Source organism: Balaenoptera borealis (genome assembly GCF_965194805.1).
Source record: "Balaenoptera borealis genome assembly, chromosome: 13".
NCBI lineage: Eukaryota > Metazoa > Chordata > Mammalia > Artiodactyla > Balaenopteridae > Balaenoptera > Balaenoptera borealis.
The window spans coordinates 84,177,006-84,200,342 of NC_138870.1; the positions used below are offsets into that span (position 1 = coordinate 84,177,006).

At 36.0% G+C, this 23,337-nt stretch overlaps 1 protein-coding gene and 1 pseudogene across 15 annotated transcripts in view; both read right to left on the reverse strand.

The window, feature by feature from the left end:
- ANKS1B (ankyrin repeat and sterile alpha motif domain containing 1B) overlaps nucleotides 1–23,337 on the reverse strand; it is a 1,131,483-nt gene that overhangs the window by 651,009 nt on the left and 457,137 nt on the right. For all 14 annotated transcript variants that reach the window (XM_082349568.1, XM_082349580.1, XM_082349581.1 and 11 more), the window contains one exon: nucleotides 11,422–11,558. In XM_082349568.1, coding sequence (XP_082205694.1) covers nucleotides 11,422–11,558 — 137 coding nt within the window. The remainder of the gene's footprint in view (nucleotides 1–11,421; nucleotides 11,559–23,337) is intronic.
- The window catches only part of LOC309608938 (AP-3 complex subunit sigma-2 pseudogene), a 510,311-nt pseudogene that overhangs the window by 396,493 nt on the left and 90,481 nt on the right, over nucleotides 1–23,337 (reverse strand). The window lies entirely within an intron of this gene.

Genomic DNA, 23,337 nt, shown 5'->3' on the forward strand with positions numbered 1-23,337 from the left:
AGGAGATAGAAAGTAAAATAGTGGCTACTTTATATTCAGTGGTCAGAAAAGGCTTCTTTCATGAGGTGGCATCTGAATAATGACCTGAAGGAAGAAAGATAATGAGCCACGTAGGTCTCTGAGGGAAGGCCATTTCAGGCAAGTCAAGGATCAGAACAAAAAACCTAAGGCAGGAGCTGTTTGGCTTATCTGAGGTAATGCAGGGGAGATGGCCTGGCTGGAGTAAAATGAGTTAGGCAGAGAATGATAGGAGACAGATTAAGAGGTTAAAGAGAGAATCAAATTATATAGGGTGTTGTAAACCTTAGTCTGAGTGAGATGGGAAGACATTAGAAGGTTGAACAGATGAATAACATGATCTGATTTACGTAAGTCTATCTGCTGATTTGCAAAAGGATGATAACAAAACAAAATGCCACAAACAAAACAGGTTAAGAGGCTTTTTCTTTTTCTTTTTTAATATTGGAGTATAGTTGATTAACAATGTTGTGATAGTTTCAGGTGTAGAGCAAAATGATTCAGCTATACATATACATGTATCTATTCTTTTTCAAATTCTTTTCCCAATTAGGTTGTTACACGCTTTTTCAAAAGTCCACTTAAGAGATGTTAATGGCTTATTCAAAAGTGACAGAGGAGACATGATAAGAGGGTCCTGAGTCAAGACATATTTTGAAAGGAAAGATAGAGGAACAATTTTTAAGCTTTTTAATCTCAGGACTCTTCTACACCCTTAAAAATTGAGAACACTAAAGAGTGTTTGTTCATAAGGGTAATATCTGTAAATATTTAATATATAAAAAATTAAAACTGAGATACTTTTAAGACATAAGAATATACAAGTGTACATTTCATAAGCCATCAGAGCTATGATGTCACTGAACATCACAGTGCAATGACGGAAAACTCCACTAAGTACTGGTGTAAAAATAAGAGTGTAAAAGGCAAAATCTCTTTGTTCTATTATGAAAATATCTTTGACCTCACAGATCTTCTGAAAGGGTCTTGGAGACTGCCAAGGGGTCCCAAACCACACTTTGAGGATTGCTGGCCTCTTGGGTTTTCTGTTGGATTGGATGTGAGGGCGGAAGAGAAAGAAAAGAATCAAGGATGGGGTCAAGTCTCTTAGCCTGAGCTGCTATTAACTGAAATACAAAGTTTAGCGCTACACATGTTAAGCTTAAAATGCTTCTTAGATATTTAATTTGAGATTTAGACTAGCTGGCTGGTTATGAGCCTAGAGTTCAGGAAAGTGGTTGGGGCTGGAATATAAATTTAGGAGTAATCAGAATATAGATGGCATTTAAAGCTCTGGAACTGGACGTGAGTATATAGGAGTACGTGTAGACTGAGAAGAGAAGGGGGTCTGAGGATGATACATGGGGAATTCCAGCAATAAATTCTATCAGTGAAATTCCAAACATTATCTGTTTAAAGCAAGTCTCCCTCAATTGATTAAAGATTCTTTTAGGTCATTTTCATATTCAAATCTCCTCGTATGAGGCCCATCATATGGTAGGCACAGTTGAATTAAATGTTTATTTAATGAATGAATAAATAAAGTAACAATGGGCTCTGTGGTACTTTCAGGGCTAAATTCCACAATTTCAGAACAGCAAAGATCAGGAAATAGAAGTAATTAGCTTCAGCCTCATACATTAGGTACACTATTCATCATGTGGTCAAACAGGTTTCCATGAATTAGAGGCAGAGGTAATTGGGGGCTTTTAACTTTACCCAGTGAAGTCAATAACAAATGACCTAATAGGAGGGATGAGATTAGATTTCAAATTCTAATCTACCACTTAAGACATTTAAAGTAATAATGCCAACTCTACCTTCTGGACATATTGTTTTTTAAGGAAATTTTTCCCAGAGAATTTTTCATCTATGCATTCTTATTCAGAGTGCCTAGAGATGCTCTAGAGAAAAAGACATGACAAAGAATCTTATCCACTGAGATTTTTATGTATGTGGAAGAAGAAACCTGAATAACACAAAAGAAAAACACTTCAATAAGGTCTGCTGTTTGTCAATGGCAATGTGGGCACAAAATTCAGAGAATTATATTTCATGCTTATAAAAGGAAATGAAAATTCTTTTTACATGTTGAAAGTGTCAGTAACAAATAATTTCCCATTTTCCTGGTGGGCAAATTCAGCCAGGATTTCATCAAAAGAAGAGAAATGAGGATAACTAATATTCCTCTGACATGTGATTGACATGACCTCTATATAGAATGATGGTGATTTTAGTCATTAATGGAAGATGCAGTTCATAGTGGATGCTTTCTGGATGCTGGTTTTTCCTTCCCCTGCATTGGGTCTGCCTGACCCAACACTGAGCCATTTATCTTCATTGGCTTCTCTCACATCCCAGATTTCAGGAGTTTATACTTCTCGTGGCTATCTTATGGAGACATCTCTAAGGCTTGAAATGCTGAAGGTGGGGATCATCCCATATTTAGCCAGCATCATCCTAAGTAGATTCAAATGATTTAGGAAACTTAAAAAGGCTCCCAAATACGTTACCTAAAAGCCAAAGTTGCTATCGTCAGAGCCAACTGTGGATAAGACAGTGAGAGTGAGAGGTTCATCTCTCGAAGGTTGTATTTCAAATGCGGGCAAATGTGATTTAATTGCCACTCTAATAACAAATTGGGTCACTATAGAGCTTTACAATTTACACAGTGCCATGGCACATATTATCTGCTTTGAGCTTTACTATGTCCCTGAGAAGCAGGCAAGGCAAACACCATCCTCACTTTGCTGACAAATTGAGGGTTAGAAAAGTTACACAAAGGGTATGTGACAGAGCATGATTAGAATTTAATTCTTAAAAAAAAGGTACTAAAAGCAAAATGTTACATATGATTGCATAAAATACTTGTCTTTAGAGATATCAATTTAATTGGTCTGGGGGGTAGGGCCCAGGCATTTTTTAAAAAAGCCTCCCAGGATATATATCTGAAAAAAACAAAAACACTAATTCAAAAAGACACATACACCCCAATGTTCATAGCAGTATTATTTACAATAGCCAAGACACGGAAGCAACCTAAGTGTCCATCAACAGGTGAATGGATAAAGAAGATGGGTATATATGTATATATATATATAATGGAATATTACTCTGCCGTAAAAAAAAAATTCTGCCATTTGCAACAACATGGATGGACCTGGAGAGTATTATACTTAGTGAAATAAGACAGAGAAAGACAAATACTCGATGTTACCATTTGTATGTGGAATCTAAAACATAAGACACATGAATGTATATAACAAAACAGAAAGAGACACACAGATATAGAGAACAAGCCCTATAATGACCCAATATATTATTATAGTGCCAATTAAATCACATTTGCCCACACTTGAAATGTGACCTTTGAGAGACGATCCTCTCACTTTCACTGTCTCATCCACAATTGGCTCTGAAGATAGCAACTTTGGCTTTTAGGTAACGTATTTGGGAGCCTTTTTAAGTTCCCTAAATCATTTGAATCTACTTAAGATGATGCTGGCTAAATATGGGGTGATTCCCACCTCCCTACCAGTGGGGAGAAGGATGGAGAGGGGCAAGATGGGGGTAGGGAATTAAGAGGTACAGACTACTATGTACAAAATAAATAAACAACAAGGATATATATTGTACAGTACAGGGAAATATAGACATTGTTTTGTAATAACTGTAAATGGAATGTAATCTATAAAAATATTGAGTCACTATGCTGTACATCTGACACTAATATAATATTGTAAGTCAACTATACTTCAATAAAAATAAAAAGCTTTCCAGGACATTCCAATTTGTTGAAGACTACTGGTTGATTGTTGGGGTCACTGACTTCTTCCTCAAATTTTTTCCTTTCCAAAATATTCTTTTTTACACATAAGATTATTTTCTATTGTTTTATTATCTTTCTGTTTTCAGCTTTCTCCTCTTACTTAGCATTGGCTGCAAGACTCCAAATGATAGTATACAGTCTTCTTTGGTTCCCTTCCTCAGGCTACAAACTGTTGCCATCTATGTTTCCGCTCTTCTTCCTTTTTCTAATCTATTATTCTCCTCTCAAACTTCATCATCCTTCTGGAATATCAATAGGCCATCTTGATTATTTTCTCCCTAATGAGTAATTAACATTAATAGACTATTGGAGTTAGGAGACCACAGTTCTTCCAGTCAGTGGCTGTGTTAACACTGGGAAAATTATTAAACCTAAGTCTCAGACCCAATCAGTAAAATAAAGAAAAAACACCTACCTTGTAGGGTTTTTATAAGAAATAAATGAAACACATGTGCAATAACAGAAATAAATGGTTCAGTGCTCAATAATAAAGATATTTTTAAAAGATTACCTCTTTGAAAAACTTTTTATACCTTACCTATTTTTGCTTCAAGCTAATACAATATGCTATACTCATTCTGAGTTATATGCCTCTGTTTTTTACATACTCACTCTCATTTCTAATTTTAAATTTTAGCATATGTATTCTATAACCCTACAGCGCCCAGTAAAATGTTATTCTAGATTTGGCAAGAATTTTATACAACCCCGGTTCTAAACCACTAATAATGGGAGAGATAGTGTGGTTTATTATTAAATTACTTTATTATTAGTTCATTAAGCACACAGAAAGTCCAGGAGAATGGCCAAACGATTTAATTCCTTCAAGTTGTCACCTGATGGAAACAGAGTCCATCACGGCTAGGAGTTCAGGAGCAGCTCATCTTCCTGCAAATCATCTCCCTTAGCCTCTTGAGAAAACTGGGCCCTTGACTTTTTCTTTTCTTTGCCCCTCTGGCCTCTTTGTTTCTACTTGATAGGGTCCCTCCTTAGCTGCAAAAGAGTGCAGCCTGGAACCATTTCATTCTGCTGAATTCTACTTAGGATGGGATTTAAAATATGTGGTAGGATCTGGACAGTACCAGGAGTACCTCAAAATAATCAGAACTTTCAAATTTTCCAAGGTTGGCTTCCTGTTAGTATCCATCTATGTTCATTAAAATATGTTGTTATCATGTTCAACATTAAGCATCTGTTTGAATGATTTATCTGTGATAATGTACTAAAATAGTCTCTTTTTCTGCCTCCACCTTGGGTCACTTCTCAAACATCCTCTTTCTTACTTTAGATTTGATTTGTGTCATGAAACAGAAGAAAGAAGTGGAAAAACACACCCAGCTAAAACTACCACCGAGGGTGTAGCCCAAGAAAGCAGTACTTTAACAACCAATGCTTTATCCAAAGTGTCTCTTGCATCCAGTAATGCCAGAATGTTTGAACTTTGGAGCTAATTAGATTTAGTCACTCCTTCTATTATAAAATTTAACATTTCAGTCTCCATCATTCATGTCTCTCTAATCAACTTGTAGTCTCCTCTTTCCTATTCTCTACAATGAGGTTTAATTTCCTTCATCCTGAAATGAAAGCAAAACTGTTTTCTTAACCATGCCCATCTTTCAACACAATGCCATAATATTTTCTTTCCTTTTACCACCAACCTATTCAAAAGATTAATCTACAGTCAGTGCATTGCTTTTCTCCAACTCTTCAACCCTTTGCATCTTAAGCTTCTACCTTCTCCACTTGAGGGAATTTGTATTCTTGAAGGTCTTTGCCCTCATAATCAGCAAATAAAGTGACATTTTGATCTCCCTTTTCCTCCATCTCCCAGCAAGTTTTGACAGTATTGACTAATCTCTTCTTCAGTTTTCTTTTCTCCCTTTATATTCATGAAAATGTTTTGTCTTCCTTCTTTATACTCGGTTAATGCTCCTTCTCTCTCTCTTTTGCTAAGGCCCTCTTTCTCAAGTATATGTGAAGAAATTACTTAAACTTCCTTGTTCTCAATTTCCTCACCTATAAAATGGCAATAGTAATATCCATTCCCCCCCAAATCATGAAAATTAAATTATATTAGGTGCTCAACAAATATTAACTTTTTCCCTTAAGTGTAAACATTTCCCAGCATACTACCTTTGGTACTATCTCCCTTCACCATCAAATTCTATAAATGACTATAAAACCTTTAACCTTAAGCTCCTACCTCTCTCACCATAATTCCCCACCAATATTCCAATTTGTATATCATGCCTCACACTCAGTAAGTTTACAAAACCAAATTTATCATGCCACCCTCTCCCTCATCAAAATAAACTTCTGCTCAAGTTTTTTCTATATCTATTAGTATCATTCCAAAATCCCAGCCAACCAGGAATCTTTGACCCCCTTAGGTCTAACCCATCTCTCCACACAGTAATGTTTTATCTGAAATGCCTCTTGCATCAGGTACTACACAAAAAGGATAAAACATCATAATCAAGAGGTACCTAACCAAAAAAATGCGAGGTTGGATTAATATTCAAAAGTAAAAGAATGTATTTATCACTTCAACAGAACGAAAGGAGAAAAAAAGTCATATGATCATCTAAATATACACAGAAAAAAATGAAAAAATGGGAAAAAACACTCTTTTATGCTAAAAACTCTCAGCAAACTAGAAGTAGAAGGGTACATACAAGAAACTTATAGCTTATACTTAATGTTGAAATACTGAATGCTTTACCTCAAAGATAGCAAATAAGGCAAGGATTTCTGGCTCTACCCCTTCCATGCACCACTGCAATGCAGTCATAGCAGTAAGAAAAAGAAAAGTCATAAAGATCAGAAAGGAAAAAGTAAGACCATCATTATTTTCAGATGACAGGAGAGGAGAAAACCCTAAGGAAATTATTTTTAAAGGAACTACTGTAATTTTTAAAAGAAATTATCCAGGTGGCAGGATACAAGGATGATATAAAACTCATTTGCATTTCTATATACCAACAATGAAGAACTGGAAAGTTAAAGTAGTAAACAGTACTAAAGCATTAAGTCAACTCAATGAGGAGAGGAAGGTCTTTTTCCACATAGGAAAAAATGAACCTCGACTCCCACCTCACACCACACAAAAATGATTTGAGATGGATCATAGAACTAAATGCAAAAGCCAGAACCAGAAAGCTTCTAGAAAAAAAATATGGGTACATATATTTATAACCTGGACAAGACACAAAAAGCACTAACCATGAAAAAAAAATTGATAAATTGGATGTCACCAAAATTAAAATATTCTGTTCATCAAAAGGTACCACTAAAAAATATTAAGGCAAAACACAGACTGGGAAAAATATTTGCAGTGCATAAACCTGACAAATGGCTCATATCTTTTGGAATTACATGAGAATTTATAAAGAATTACTACAAATCAACAATTAGAAAATTGAACAACCCCATAAAAAGGATTTGAACAGGCACTTCTCAAAAAGATATAAAATGAGCAATAGCCAAAGGAAAAGGTGCTCAACATCACTAGTCACCAGGAAAATGCAAATTAAAGCCATAATGAGAAATACTTTCATACCCATAAGAATGGTTAAAATGAAAAAACTGTAAGTGTAAATGTTGGAGAGACTGTGGAGAAACTGAAAATCTCAGATATTTCTGTTGGGGATTATAAAATGGAACTACTACTTTGGAAAACTCTTGGCAAGTTTCTTATAAAGTTAGCTACTCATTTGCCCTACTACCCAACAATTCCACTCTTTGGTATCTATAAGAAAATATATGTATTTACAAATACTTGAACATGACTTCAGAGCATATTCATTCATAATAGCAAATAACAGGAAAGAACACAAGTATCAATCAAAGGAGACTGAATAAACAAGCTGTACTATATTAATCCAATGGAATACTACTCAGTAAAAAAAGGAATAACATGAGTGAATCCCCAAAACATTACACTGAGTGAAAGAAACCAGACCTGGACATACACAAAACACACACACACACTCTAGGATTCCATTTATATAAAGTCCAAGAATAAGCAATTCTAAACTATAGTAATAAAAATCAGAAAGAAGTTGTCTCTGAGGCAGGAATAGGGGCCATTGATTGGAAAGAGGTATGAGGTACACCTCTTTTTTCTGGGTGTAACACCAATGTTCTATATATATCCTGCTTTGAGTGGTGGTAACACCTACAAACACAGTTGTCAAAATCCATCAAACTGTATTGTATTCTTCAATTAGGGGAAAAAGATACTTTCACCAGGAGAACTTTAAAAAAACAAAGCCATTACAAGGAACTATAATTATTTAGTAGCAAAAAAAAAACAAACTTGTATGTCAATAGACCTACCTAAATTTTTTAAATGTAATATTTTTTCAAGTATTTCAAGTATTTTTTCAAATTTAAAAATAATTTTATTTTCAAGTATAAGTAAGTGAACCCAGCCTTGTGAATTTATCTAAATAGAGAAACTCAGGCTTGTGGGTTAATATACTGTAGAAAAACAAAGAGAAGCCAGTAGCACATAAATCTTTCAGGCTCTATGAATTGAAAATAGAACGTTTCACAATCTGGAGAATTTTAAGACATGAAAGAGCCCAAAGAAGCAAAGGTAAAAAGATCAAATACAGGATGCAGAACTAACAGCTATGACTTAATGAGTTAATAAATATGCCAAATAGAATCAAACTCAACAAAGCACCGCAAAGTCTATAGCTTCCAAGTAATTAATACACCAATCAGAAATACATGAAATGTATAATCAGCTCTACCTCATACTGAAAGCAAGAACTTGGTTACAATGGATATTCTTCATTTATAGTTATGGAAAGTAGACTAGATAAAGGTATGCATCAGGCAAAGGAGACGTAACCTAAATTGCTCTATCTAATCAGTATCTATTTGAAGTGAATAAGATGAAAAGTCCTGTTTTTATCTCTCATCTATTCTATATCATTCTTCTCACAATAAGACTAAAACACATCTGCTAATGCTCAGGCAAATAAATGTAAATTCATGAATAAGAGTTGCATTTATACTTTTATTTTCAAGGCCCATCACCAGTTTTAAGAGTGAAATGATCATTTCAACCGTGTTATTAATTTCTAATTAGTAAATGGAAAAAAAAAAGTATTTGAATACCCACAAGTCAATCAAACCACATTCTTGCATTTCCAGACAGAAAAGCCAGGAGAATTAGTAAACACTTCAGAGGGTTAAACCTATGATCAAAGTATAGGCTCTTACATAAGCTAACTAATAATTATCTTTTCTTTGGAACAGTAGCTCTTGACAATGTTCAATCCCTGACACACCTGTGACTTGTCAAAACATACCAGGGAGTCCTCTATTCTATCCATCTAGCTGTCCCCCATCCACACCCTCTAGTCTCTAAACCCTTTCCTGAAATCACATGTCCTACCCCAATACTCTTTCATAATTACTTTCGCTTGAATTTTCTATTCCCTGCTCTCTACAGTGAATGAGGAACCCCAGGAGATCAGGACTCATGAGGAGAAATAAGTAATGCACCAATGTCTCTGAGGTGAAAGAAAGGGTAGCCCAATTGAGGTTACATTCTTTCCCAATTATATACCTTAGCTGTTATTGTTCTATAACATACACACGTACAGGCTGCATTGGTTCTAATTTAAATACTATCAGACTTCGTTTCCTGACTTTCTCCCTTCATTTTTCCCTCCCTAAATCATCATTATAACATCTAAGAAAGGAAAGCGGAGTCAGTTACCTTCATACACTTTTTAAAATGGACAGAACCAAGGAATTGAGTCAAATGGAATTTCTGGCTTTAAAACTACCTCTAGTTTTCTTCAAAGTTTACTAAAATAAGTTAAAATACAACAAAATAGAATATGCAAAGGAGGATTCATGGAATAAGGTCCTGTAGAGTTGATTAGATTATGTAGAAAAGAATCTGTTTTTCATTCATTGAATGACCAACTGCATTTACATTAGAGAATTTATATTGGTATAAAGATAAATATGTTTAGTAATAGATTTTATTAACATATATAGGGCAATCTACTGCATAAATAGTTTAAAATGCTGAAAATGTAATAGCTGCACAATAACATCAGAAACACCCTCATCTAATGAGAAAGCCAATGATAATAAATGTGATATTTAGCATCTAAATCTAAGTTTAGTGAGGGTTATTTCTTGAATTAATGAACTAGGTCAAAAAAAAAAATGAACTAGGTCAAATTCCCCTGAAAAGGAAGAGGAATTATTGAAGACATTTTTCTCCTGCACATATTGGGACATTGTGTGAAATGTTACCTATGCCTATGAACCTGTAAGTTTTAGCCTCATAAAGATGTAACAAGTTATACAACCTAATGAGGATTTTTCTACCCTCTGAACAGGATTGCAGGAGACAATTATTATACCAAAGAAAGGAAAGAAACTTCCAATCAGTTGCACAACTTAGCCCCTTTGGAGTGCCAATATCCTTATCCATAACACTAAAATATACATTCCCTTGGAACTGATAAAGGTTAAACAAAACAATTTGTATGAAAGTGTTCTATAAGCTGTAGTGGATATGTAAAGCTTAAATGCCATTTTACTGATGAGGATGATGATTATAATAAAATAATCCAAAGTAAGTTATGGTAAAGAAGGTAAGATATTAAACAAATCACTGCTCATTTAGACCAAAACAACCTTAAAAGAGATATTTGTTCTGCAGATTGGCTCAAAGTATTCGTTCATACTATATATCTAAGTAGATAGTGAATGGCATTGATCTGATCCAAAGTTCCCCTCTCTTGGATTTTATGAGGACCATTCAGAATGAGCCAGGTTGAGAACATCACCAATTTCATGTTCTGAGTCCATCTGTTGACAAAAATATAATGCAAACAGCTTTATAAGTGCTATTTTCAATGAAATATCACAGAACAGCTTGTCCCAATGATATTTCTAAAGCTTGCCTGCAAACCGCCTACTGGGAAATCCAACTGAAAGAGAAGGGGGAAGAGAAAGAAACCCATACAGAAAAGTGACAGGAATGGAAAAAAAGAACAAAGGGTAAAGAGACCAGCCAGAGGAAAGTGAGCACTGGAGGAAAATAAGGAGCAATGAGAGGTGCAACATTAAACACAGACAAAATTAGTTTGAAGCCATAAAGAACTGGAAAAAATATGTATATATAAACAACCGGGGTCGAAGGATAAAGAAGTGATCACAAACAATGCAGCATATCCAGAGAAATGAAGACAAAAGGAGAAGGAAACACCAGAAAACATGTAGCAGCTCAATAATTGGAGCAAAATTATTAAAATGTTGTAAGAGAAAAATGACGTGAAATAGCCATTTTTTGTAAGCATAATTTGTTTTTTCATGTAATATACAAATTCGTTTTTCCAAAAGCTAATACAGATTTCAACGTCTATCATCAGCTCCAAGGGAAGGAAACATTCTCTTCCAAGTCCATTCTTTTAACCTGAAAATCCATTTACTTATTATAAGATAGTCCAGGCATTGCAATATAAATGGTGCACATGCACTGATTCAAAAATGAAATATATTATAGTGCAGATGATGTCATGCTGGGCACTTACCTGGGGTCGAATGACTTTTACAATATTTTTGAGGGCAGTGTCAGGGGATGGAGGTGAGCAGTCAGGTGTTGGGCCTGTGGAGCTGTTTCTATGGTTACTAGTTCCTGGAGCAGTAATTGCTACCTCAGAGGCATTCTCTGTGAATAAAAATAGAACTGCCATGAACCTAATCACTCAGTTTACCTTTTAAGACTTGAAATTACTTTAGTAAACATGAATTGAGATTTCAACTTAAAACTGGTATTAATTACAAGATCATAATGAGGAATACACTCAGCAGTATATTTTAAAAATAATGTTTATTGAATGCTTTGTTTCTTTTAAAATGGTAAATACCTTCCCCTGTAGAAATGTTCCAAGAAGGAAGAATATTATTATTTAATTCATAATGATAGATCATCCAGCATAATTGTTAAGACTGCCATTATACAAATGATTAAAACCTTAACTAAAAAAATATGTCTTTTATATGATTGGACTAAGTTTTCTCCATAATATTTCAAGTGAGTATTGATCTTTATTAAAAGGAGAAGTTTCATACCTCCCTGATTCATAAAACCCCAATTCAAGGCTTCTCAAAACATTTTTCCCAGAAATCTCTCAAACTATAAAAAAGCATCCCAGTGAATTAAACTTGATGAAAAAATATTGGCGCAAAATAGTTTTGTAATGTAGACAAAAACAAAACTATCGTTCACAGATAAATATATCTCCCTATATGGTCAAAACTAAGTGAATGAAATTTCAAAAATCCAAAGTAATCTTCCCTTATGTTCAGTATTGGGGGAGCAGAAATAAAGAAAATAATGACTTAAAAATCAGCAACATGTATAACATTTTCTTCTTGAATTTATACCAAAACAAAATAAGATCAAAGATGTAGTTTTAGAATGTTTAAAATACTGGGGAAAGGATGGAAAAGGTTCTGTAAATAACTCCTGCTAGCACATAGAAGTTATATTATTTTAACGACAATTTGGCAATCCTCTATGACTTTTTATGGAAACTGTTGTAAGCTCAAATCTTCAAAACATTTACTTCCTTGTTCTGTTTTTAATTAGTCCCCAATAATTTTCTGTCCTAGACAGTTAGCTGAATTGACGTAAAAGTGACTAAGACTGTGAATTCATTAGAGACCATCAAGTTTCTCTGTTCCATGGCCATTGTCTACAATCCCAAGTGAAAAGCAATAATTTATTAAGGCACCTCTTGCTCATAAAAAGTGAGGGGATGAAACTTTACCCACCACATAAAAATATAATTTAGTCTCACTGAGGAATACAGACATAGGCTCATGAAACAAAAAATCCAAGTGTGACACATTGAATTAAATAGATAATTCATAAAATAAGTCTTAAAAGCTTCCAGAGCTCACTCTTGATTCGGGTTTAATATATATATAGTGGGGTCTGAATAAGCATCTCCAAAATAAGCCAGGTTCTGAAAGACGGTAGTTTGTGGGGGTGGTCTTCTGAGTAGGCTAAGGTAGTATGAGTAACCACTGAAACAGAGACAAAACATCAGCCAGCAAGAATGACAAGATGCATTCATTCTCTCTAATTTGTCCCTTCCTCCTTTCATTCATTCAGTCATACATGTAAAAACATTTATTTGGGGCCAATTATGTATTAGGTATTATGTTATGTTCAAAGGATAAATTGGAAAAGAATTTCTAGCCAGGGGTTAGGAGGTATGGAGGGATGAATAGGTGGAACACAATGGATTTTTAGGGCAGTGAAACTATTCTCTCTGATACTATAACTATGGATATATGTCATTATACATTTGTCCCAACCCACAGAATGTACAGCACCAAGAGTGAACCTTAGTGTAAACTATGGACTTTGTATGATAATGATGTGTCAATGTAGGTTCACTGGTTGCAACAAATGTACCACTCTGGAGGGGGATGTTGATAGTGGGGGAGGCCATGCCTGTGTGGCAGCAGGGAGTATATGAGGAATCTCTATACCTTCTGCTTGATTTTTCTGTAAACCTAAAACTGCTCTTAAAAATAAAGTCTAGTAAAATTTTTTTAAAATCTCTGCCCTTGAGAAGTACGCAATCAAATGTGGCAACAGACATGCAAACAAATTATAATGCAATATAACTTGAGAGTTGATAACAGATAAATGAAGTATGGTGAAAAAGCAGGGGGAGAAGAAATCAGACTGTGGCTGGGAAGGAAGATGGTTGTGAAAAGCTGCAGTTTTCAGGCAAGAAAGCTGGGACAGAACACAAAACATGAGGGCATAGAGGTGGAAAGAGCATAGATGAAGCTGGTACTTTACATTAGGAAGAAGTTGGATTTAAGTTTAGATAAGTAAAAGAAGGTTTATTATTATGTTAAGTTTATGCTTAATTCTGTAGGCAATGAAAAATATTGAAGATATTTAAGCAGAGACTGGCATAGTAATGATAATAATAGCTAATGGTTATTGAGCATTTATTATGTGCAGGGAGCATGTTAAGTTCCTTTTACTTACTGAAGCTCATTGAAATAGCCTTAAAATAATTCTTTGAAGTAGCTTCTATTACTACCATTCCCCTTTTACAGAAAAGGTAATCACAAAGTTATATTTCCAATAAGTGGAAGACAAGAAATTCTAGATAGATGGCACATTGCCCTTCTGCTGGTTAGCATGCCATAGGTATGCAAAAGTGACTGGAAGGGGCAGAGCCTGAAGACTATTGCCATAGTCAAGGTATGGGCAGTCTCTACTTCTGAACAGAGTTAACCAACTCCACAAAAACAAAGTAGAACATGGAGACAATAAGAAAAAAATAATAAAAACAGAAAATGTCAACCATAAAAACATCCTACGGTACACTTGTGTGTACTATATGGTATAATACCTGGAAGCAAGGAGATCTGTTAAGACCAGTGACCCAGGATAGATCAGGGCATTTGCATTTGAGTTGGTGATAAGTGGTTGGATTCTGGATGTATCTTGAAGGTAGACTAATAGAATTTCTTGATGTGTTGGATACAGGGTAGGAGAGAAATAGAGAGGGCAGGCATGACTAAGGTTTTGGGTCTGAGGAACTGAAAGGATGTAGTTTTGATAAGCAGAAATAGGAAAGACTATTGGAAGAGCATACACTCCTTACCATATCACTTCAAATATTGCCTCTACCCCATTTTCTCTTTTCTCTCCTTTTGGACTCCAGTGAAATAATGTCAGACTTTAATCTCCTTATCATTTATTCTCTCTTTTGTACTTTCATCATTTTTCTCTCTGTATTGCATTCTGAATAGTTTCTTACACTCATTTTCCAGCTTACTGGTTCTTTCTTCAGCTGTGTCTAGTCTGCAATCAAACCATTTTCTTACTTTCAGTTATGCTTTTCAGTTCTAAAATTTCTATTTGGTTCTTTTTCAAATACATTGATCACCATTTAGCATTTTCAATTCCCTAACGACATTTTCAGGCTTGCTTTTATTGATTAGAAACAGCAAGTGGTTTTGTTTTTAATCTGTCTGATAATTCCAATATTTTAAGTCTTCATGAATCTGTTTCTGTGTCTCTGTTTCTCACTCATGGTATCCTATTCCATTGTCTGTTTCATCTTCAATTCTGTGCTACTTTTTACTCAACTTTTTGTTAGAATAAAATATACAACATTAAATATCGCTCTTTGTCTTTTAGTAAATATTAATTCAAAAAAAGCATCCAAACTCACATTCTAATACCAGATGCTGGCGTCTGTGGAAAACTTGCCTGTTCAACGTTAGACAATTCACTTAACTGCTCTGGATTTCAGTTTTTCTTTAAAAATGAGGATTAATAACTACATTCTAGGGTTTATGTGTGCAGAAAAAGGTGAGAGAACACAAATGAAAAATAACTAGCACATAATCAGACATAGTATGCAGTTAATAAATTTGAGTTTCCATTTTCCCTATTAAACCAAATATCATCAGAATTAAACTAAAATATAGAAGAGGAAAGAAAATCTAGAGGGAAAAGCAAGAAAATAAATAGTAATACTTTGTAGGTAATACATCTAGAGTAATGACTGTGAGTACTTGGGTAGGATTTGAGACCAGTACCTTTTAGCTATTAACACAAATTGGTAGGGACAGAATTTTAACTCCAGGAATAAGAGATGATCCCTTGAGGAATGATTCACTGCAAGGGCTGGCCCTGTTAAGTGATTTTGCATCAAAGCCAGAAAAAACTGCTGGGTAGTCCATGCAGACTATAAAGCAAAAGCTTCTTGAATGTTTCTTGTAAGTAATTTAATACATAGTACAAGAGAATGGGTAATCAAGTGCTAAATTTAGAAAAGACTCTGTCTCCATCTTCTGAAGCCATGACATGTACCATTACACTGATAATTTGATTTTATACTACCTTGCATTGTTCATTATCTCTTCCAGACTAGGTTATATTTTCACAGTGACTTATATTTCCTTTATTCTCTCCACAGCTCTTAGCTCAACGCAATCTTTTAAAAATACTAAGTGAAATAAAATGAATAAAACCTGTGTGTGTGTGTGTCAATGGCAACCATCATAAATGTCCTTAATTACATGGAGAAAGGTGATCTGGCTTTTATAATTCCATGGTCCTTTTGGAGAAAATCCAAATGAGAGGCATATTCTAGAACATACATAAGAGTCTTAGGAAACTGATTTATTCCTAAAATATCCTTTATTATATTATTTATAAAAAACCTACCAATTATCCAGTGGACTTTGCAAAATGACAGCCTATGTCCATGATGGTTTTACATGGTCAACCTGCATTTCCCACCTGCAGCTACAGAACATTTCTGATGAAAAGGAAATGAGGTGTATAAAAACTGCTTGGAGAAAATTACTGAAGATACTTGCAATTTCAGATTGAAATGAGACATCTTCTTGTCACATTCCCTTTCTATGCATTAGATTATACATTATGACTGTCAGTTTTCTCTATGATAACAAGCCTAGGGAAAAAAAAAACCTTCTAGTTTACTGGAGCTTTTAGAAGAAAAGTATTCTATGAATACAAAATAATTCATATGCAATGTTACAGAATAGAATTTTAACATCATTCAATAGCATGTACTGAACAATTAAAGTGTACCAGAAACCATGCTAGTTGCTATGTAGCTGACAAATAGGACTGAGATTACTTCTGGCTGGAGATTCAGGAAAGGTATCATGGCAGAGGTGGTGATTAAGGAGTTCTCTGACAGATTAGTAAAATTCAGACATGAAGAAATGAGTGCGAAGGACATTCCAAGAGTTGGAAGTAGGAGAAGCAAAAGGTAGAAAGATGGGAAAGAGGCACATTTGTGGAATAAGCAAGATTTCAGTTTGAAAAGAATATAATATTCATGGAGGTAATACTAAGAAATGGAGGAGACATATACAACAAATTTGGGCTCTGGAATTAAATAAATCAAACATGAAATCCTGCCACATTTAACCTCAGTTTCCTCATCTGTGAAAGTGCTTTTCTCTTGGTGTTTTTGTAAGGATAAATAAGACATGTGTGTATGTATGTGTGTATTTTAACATATTGCCTGGCACATAGTAAGTGCTCAATTAAAGTAGCTATTGCTATTATTAAAATATACATGTATAATAATAATAATAACTATAACTAGATAGATGGCTTGAGGTATTATTGTGGAAAGTTGAATATAGCACTAAATAACTGTCAAGTAAGTATTTAATAATTATTAGTCTAGCAATTCATGAAGTATAATTTTTTAAAATATTTATTTATTTATTTATTTGGCTGTGCTGGGTCTTAGTTGCGCCATGCGGGATCTGAGTTCCCCTACCAGGGATGGAACCCCAGGCCCCTGCACTGGGAGCGTGGAGCCTTAACCACTGAGCCACCTGGGGAGTCCCAAAGTATAATTTTTTTTTTTTAAGGAAATCAGATTGGTTACGCATTTCTTTCTTTTTTTTTTTTTTAATCAATTTATTTATTTATATTTATTTTTGTCTGTGTTGGGTCTTTGTTTCTGTGCGAGGGCTTTCTCCAGTTGTGGCGAGCGGGGGCCACTCTTCATCACGGTGCGCGGGCCTCTCACCGTCGCGGCCTCTCCCGTTTAGGAGCACAGGCTCCAGATGCGCAGGCTCAGTAGTTGTGGCTCACGGGCTTAGTCGCTCCGCGGCATGTGGGATCTTCCTAGACCAGGGCTCGAACCCGTGTCCCCTGCATTGGCAGGCAGATTCTTAACCACTGCGCCACCAGGGAAGTCCCCAAAGTATAATTTTTAATTGTTGGCCTTAAGTCAGAAATTGGCAAACTTTTTCTGCAAAGGTCCAGATTGTAAACATTTTAAGCTCTGCAGGCTAGGATGTTTCTTTCGTAACTATTCAGCCCTGCTGTTGCAGCACAAAAGCAGCCATTGACGATATGTAAGCAAATGGGTACGGCTGTATTTTTTTTACCTTTTTCTTTTGGCCACGACACATAGCTTGCAGGATCTTAATTCCCTGACCAGGGATTGAACCCAGGCCCCTGGCAGTGAAACTGTAGAGTCCTAACCACTGGACCACCAGGGAATTCCCAGGTGTGGTTGTATTATTACAAGAAAATTTTATTTACAAAAACAAGCATAGGCTAGATTTCATTTGTAGTCTATAGGTTGTAGGCCCCTGTCATAAGTACTTCCCATGGAAATGGTCTTCCTTTTAGGGAGAAACCTAGAAGAATGTTATATTATAAATTTACTTTTCCATATTCATATTATACATGAACATTCTTCTCACTATGCAATTAAAAACCAAGGTTTCATTATGAAAGTAAAAATTCATTTAAGGTTTGTAAAACAAATAACATGATATCTAAAGCAAGGGCAATGCCCTGCTTTTAAGTGTTCAAAAGATGCTCACTGAATGGATGAATAAATAAATGAATAAAACCAATTGAATCTTTTGATTCTAAAGTAACTTTTAGTAATGGTACATGACCATCATTAGAAAATCATAAGTAAAATAGCCCAAATATCTTCTCTTCATTATTTTCAGTGAGAAAGTACTTCCTATGTACCATTTGAGGAAGTTAATATTTAACAATTATTTAGGGGACCTCCCTGTGGTCCAGGGGTAAAGAACCCTCCTTACAATGCAGGGGACGCGGGTTCAATCCCTGGTCAGGAAACTAAGATCCCACATGCTGTGGGGCAACTAAGCCCGCGCACTGCAACTACTGAGCTCGCACGCCTCAACTGGAGCCCACGTGCCGCAAACTACAGAGCCCACACGCCCTGGAGCCTGCTTGTCACAACTAGAGACGAGAAAACTCACACGCCACAACTAGAGAGAAGCCCACGCACCACAACGAAGAGCCTATGCCGCAACGAAAGATCCCGCGTGCTGCAACTAAGACCCGACACAGCCAAAATTAAATAAAATTAAAAATATATATATTTAACAATTATTTTAAAGAATTATTTAATACTCCAAATAGTTAATACATTTTACTTTCTCCTTGCAATGGTTTCTTAAAAATTAGCAATTTTTTCAAATATGTTGAAAACTGAAACACTTGAACCTTCATGACTATCACCAACCACTTCACATATTCAATAGTATTGATTAAGCAGATATTTTACCAGATAAAATGTGTGGTAGGCAGCTTCTAAGATGGTCCCGATTGATCCCTGCCTCATGGTAGTCATGCTTTTGTTAAATTCTCACCCCTAGACTATGTATTGAACTTGTTGACTAGCTTCTAACAAATAAGTACAGAAAAACAATTGACCTTTGAACAACATGGGGGTTAGGGATGCTGACACCTATGCAGTCGAAAATCCTAGTATAACTTTCCAGCTGGCCCTCGGTACCTGCAGTTCCTCTGTATCTGAGGTTCTGCCAACCACAGATTCAACCCACTAGAGATTGTGTAGTCCCATAGTACTTATTTATTGAAAAAAATCGGAGTATAACTGGACCCCCACAGTTCAAATCTGTGTTGCTCAAGGGTCAGCTGTGATGAGATGTCACTTCTAGGATTAGATTAGAAAGAGCCTGGCTTCTGTCTTATGTGTGTCCTCTCATGTTCTCACTTTCTCAGCTCTTTTGCACTGAGGAAATCAAGTAATTATACTGTGAACAGCCTTTTGGAGAGGCCCACATGGCACTGTGAGGGACTGAAGCCCTCAGTTTAACAGCCTGCTGGGAACTGAAACTTGTCCATAACTGCATGTATCAGCTTGAAAGTGGATCCTTCAGACCCGGTCAAGCCTTGAATGACTGCAGTTCTGGCCAACAGCTGACTGCAACCTCAGAGAGACCCTGTGCCAGAACCACCCAGCTAAGCCCCTCCTGGATTCCTGGCCCACAGAAACTGTGAGATTATAAATATTTGTTGTTTTCAGCCACAAGTTTTGGGGTAAGCTGCTATGCAGCAATAGATAACTAATATGTTAGGTGTTTGGCTTACATTTATAACACGGCCAACATGTTAGATGTTTAGGCTACAATGGTAAACAGACTCTCAGCCTCATTTTGAAGTTGCTGCCTATTTAATGGAAAATATAGAAGGGAAAATATAGAATCACAAAACTGTCATTCATGCTACATATCAGGCACTATGGGAACACAGAAGAGTGAGCCACTAACTGAGTAAGGGGACCAGGGTAGGGAGTTAGTTTATGGGTAAGAAGAGAAGGTAAAGAAGAAATATTTAATCATAGCCTTGAAGAATGAGTGCCATCAAGCACTCAAGGAGGGAGAAGCATTCTAAACAAAGAAAACAGAATATGAAATGGGACAGAAGTATGAAAGAGCATTATGCCTTTGGTGAACTACAAATAGCTCAGCCTGGCTGGAACACAGAATATGTGTGGAAAAATGAATGGAGATGATGTTGGCAAGATAAAGTATTAAGATGAAAGATGGAAAGGTGTATGAAAAGATGAGAAAACAAAACTGACTTTGTAAAAGATTGAATTTTTCTATTTAAAAAAAACAGCAACATTGCATTTCTAAAATTGTTTTCCTCTAGCCTACGGTCAAATACCACTTCCATCTATAAAAGAAACAGACTACAAGGATACAGTCACTTTAAAATTCTCTTCATAGAAGAGGCCGCATTTGTGTGCTAAATGTGTAATAAAGTTAATTGACCAGCAACTTCAAAGTGCCATTTGGTGTTTGAACAACTACAGTCTGCAAAGACCTTTGGTCTTATCTACACCAGAGAAATTCTTCTAAAGGGTCAACAGCTCCAAGGTTGAGAGGACATCAGAGTCCACAGTCTCAATTCAACCATGAAAAGTAGCCCCATGAATAAACGGTGGTGGGGCAATATTCTCTATCTCCCCATCCCCTCATTCTTGTTCCTTCCCATTCCTCAACCATTTAGCATAATTATGATAATTATAGAATCAGAATTATGCTGTAATTTGTGAGGACATTAGTAGAAGAAAGGCTTGTTTGTCCCACAGATTCTCTACTCTGAAGAGCTCAAGGATTTAGGAGGAATTCAGGCAGTCACTAATAGTAGAATTTCACCATCCCTCTCCCAGGATGGTGCCAAGAATGACAATTCCTTGACCTTTACCAGCAAGATGAAATAGATCACTGGGGCAATGCACAGTAAAGAAAATGAGAGGCAGAGGGAGGCCAGAGGAGATGGGTCCCCTCCCAAGGCTTTTATGGACTGAATTGTAAGCAAATGAAGAAAGTAAAAAATTAAAGAAATAAAAGATTTTATCTCACATTGGGCAATTCATGGATTCTTTTGTTTTACGAATATATTTGTACTTCAGTTCTCAGAGAGATTTTTGTTTTCCAGGATCTACTGGCTTTAAGCCCCATTTTGGGTTTCAGGCTTTGGTCTTGATGACAAATTCTTTTTTCTGATTTCACTCTCATTGGTTGCCAGTATTCATCTCCTGTATCCTTCTGCTCATTCCAAACTGGTGTTCACAACAAGCTGACCAAGCCATACCCTAGCACTGTCCTGCCAGGCCAGAATCCCTCCTAAGCAGGCACTGACTCCCCATTAAGGGAAGTTAGAAAATGAACTTGCTAAAACCCCAGATGAAAGCATCATAGTAGCTGGAGGTGAAAATGAGATTTATTCTTCTGTACCACAGGACTAAATTCCAGGATTCTTTCACACTCGTAAAAATGACTCTGCTATAGTCTTCACTGACTCATATCTATCATTTATTGAACTTCAATTTACTCTCTTTTATGCCTCAAAGCCTTAGCACATGTTTCCCAGTCTTGCTTTTCACCCCAAGCCTGCCATTTACCTTGGAACCTTCAGATTCCTTGTAGATGTTTAAGCCCAATAGTGTTCTGATTTCTACTCATGTGATCTTTGATTTAACTCTTTTCAGGTTCTCATACCTGAGGCTAAACCAGGTACTTCATTATGAACAGCAGTGGCTTCATTTGGGCATCTTAATCTAGAAGAACCCATTCCATAGATACAATATCCAATCATTTTCACTCTCTCATTTCCCTCACTCACACTAAACCTGTTGTTCAATCCCACTGCTATAAACAAATCCTTTTATACATCTAATTTCATTCAATCTATCAACTCCTATATTTACTTTTTACATATTCAGCTTAGACATAATGATTCATCATTTAATAACTCTCTTACCAATAACTACATCCATTCCTCTTATTTTACCACACATTCTGAGTGAAACTCTAATCCTATTTGCAGTAGACACTTTAATATGCCCTTCATATCTGAAAGATTTATTCCCTTAGCTGATTGAAGTGTTGCTGGCAGACAGTCTTCACCTGTCAGCCGTCTTTGGGAACTGCATCAGCTGAAGAGACTTGCTTGACCCAAGGTCATGTGCCCTTCCAGGAGCAGCCTGCTTCTGATGTCTGATTAACAGAAGAGTATAAAGGCTGTGCCTAGTCACCAACTTGGGATGATTTTGAAGGACTATCCCAGTTTCAGAGTTCCCTAGGGAGTCTGTAAGTGCCTATGTTGAGAATTCATCGCAAGCTAACCTCTCCTTCTGCCCCATCTTTCTTCTTTCCCACATTCATTGTTTCCGAGAGCACTCTTAATTGATCTCCTGTATGACAATCTCCATCTCAAGGTCTACTTCCTGATGAATTCAACCTCGATTGAACTCAGTCTAATTCTTCTCAGTGGTCCCTTTTGTAATTTTTTTCAACAATCAGGTACTAATCACTGAGAGAAAAAAACCAACGGCTATAAACTAATGATATCAAACAATTTAATATGTTCTTAAAAATCATTTCATGTGGTAAGAAAAAAAAAAAACCACTCTAATAGAAAAAATGGACCAAAAACTACCAACAGGTACTTAACAAAAGAGAAATACAAATAAATGTATGAACATTTTTCTCAAACTTTGCTCAAAATGTTGTATAAGAGTATATGGATGGCATATCATCTGGTTTTGCTTTAATAAATGCGAAAACAAAATATTCACATGGTTAAACATTCAAACAGTATAATATGGTATATGATGATAAGTGAGCCCAAGCCCATCCGAAGGTGCCACACCCTACTTCCATTTTTTGTGAGTTCTTGCAGGAATTCATATAAGGAGATAGAAAAAGCATATGCATATCTGTGTGTAAGTGTATCATACATATGTCATTTTCTTACACAAATGGAAGCATATGTACTATGATAGCAGTTTGCCTTGGTCTTATCTATGCTTCAGTTTATGTCCCTACCCTACCTTCCCTCTTTACTATCTTGCCTTCTAATTTTTGTTAGGAGGCTGGATTTTCTGTTTCCTCATTAATTGATCAGGTAATTGAGCTGAAATTAACATAAAACTTTCCTTTAGTTAGACTAAACAATGAGGACACCGATTGTGCCACATAACAGGGGTAGCTCCAGGTGCCAAACATCAGAGCTCTGGCTCCTCCTCTCTATGGCTTTGTCAGCTCTGCCCTCCTCCATGGGATGCTTCATCCCCAGACTGGCACCAAGATGATTGCAG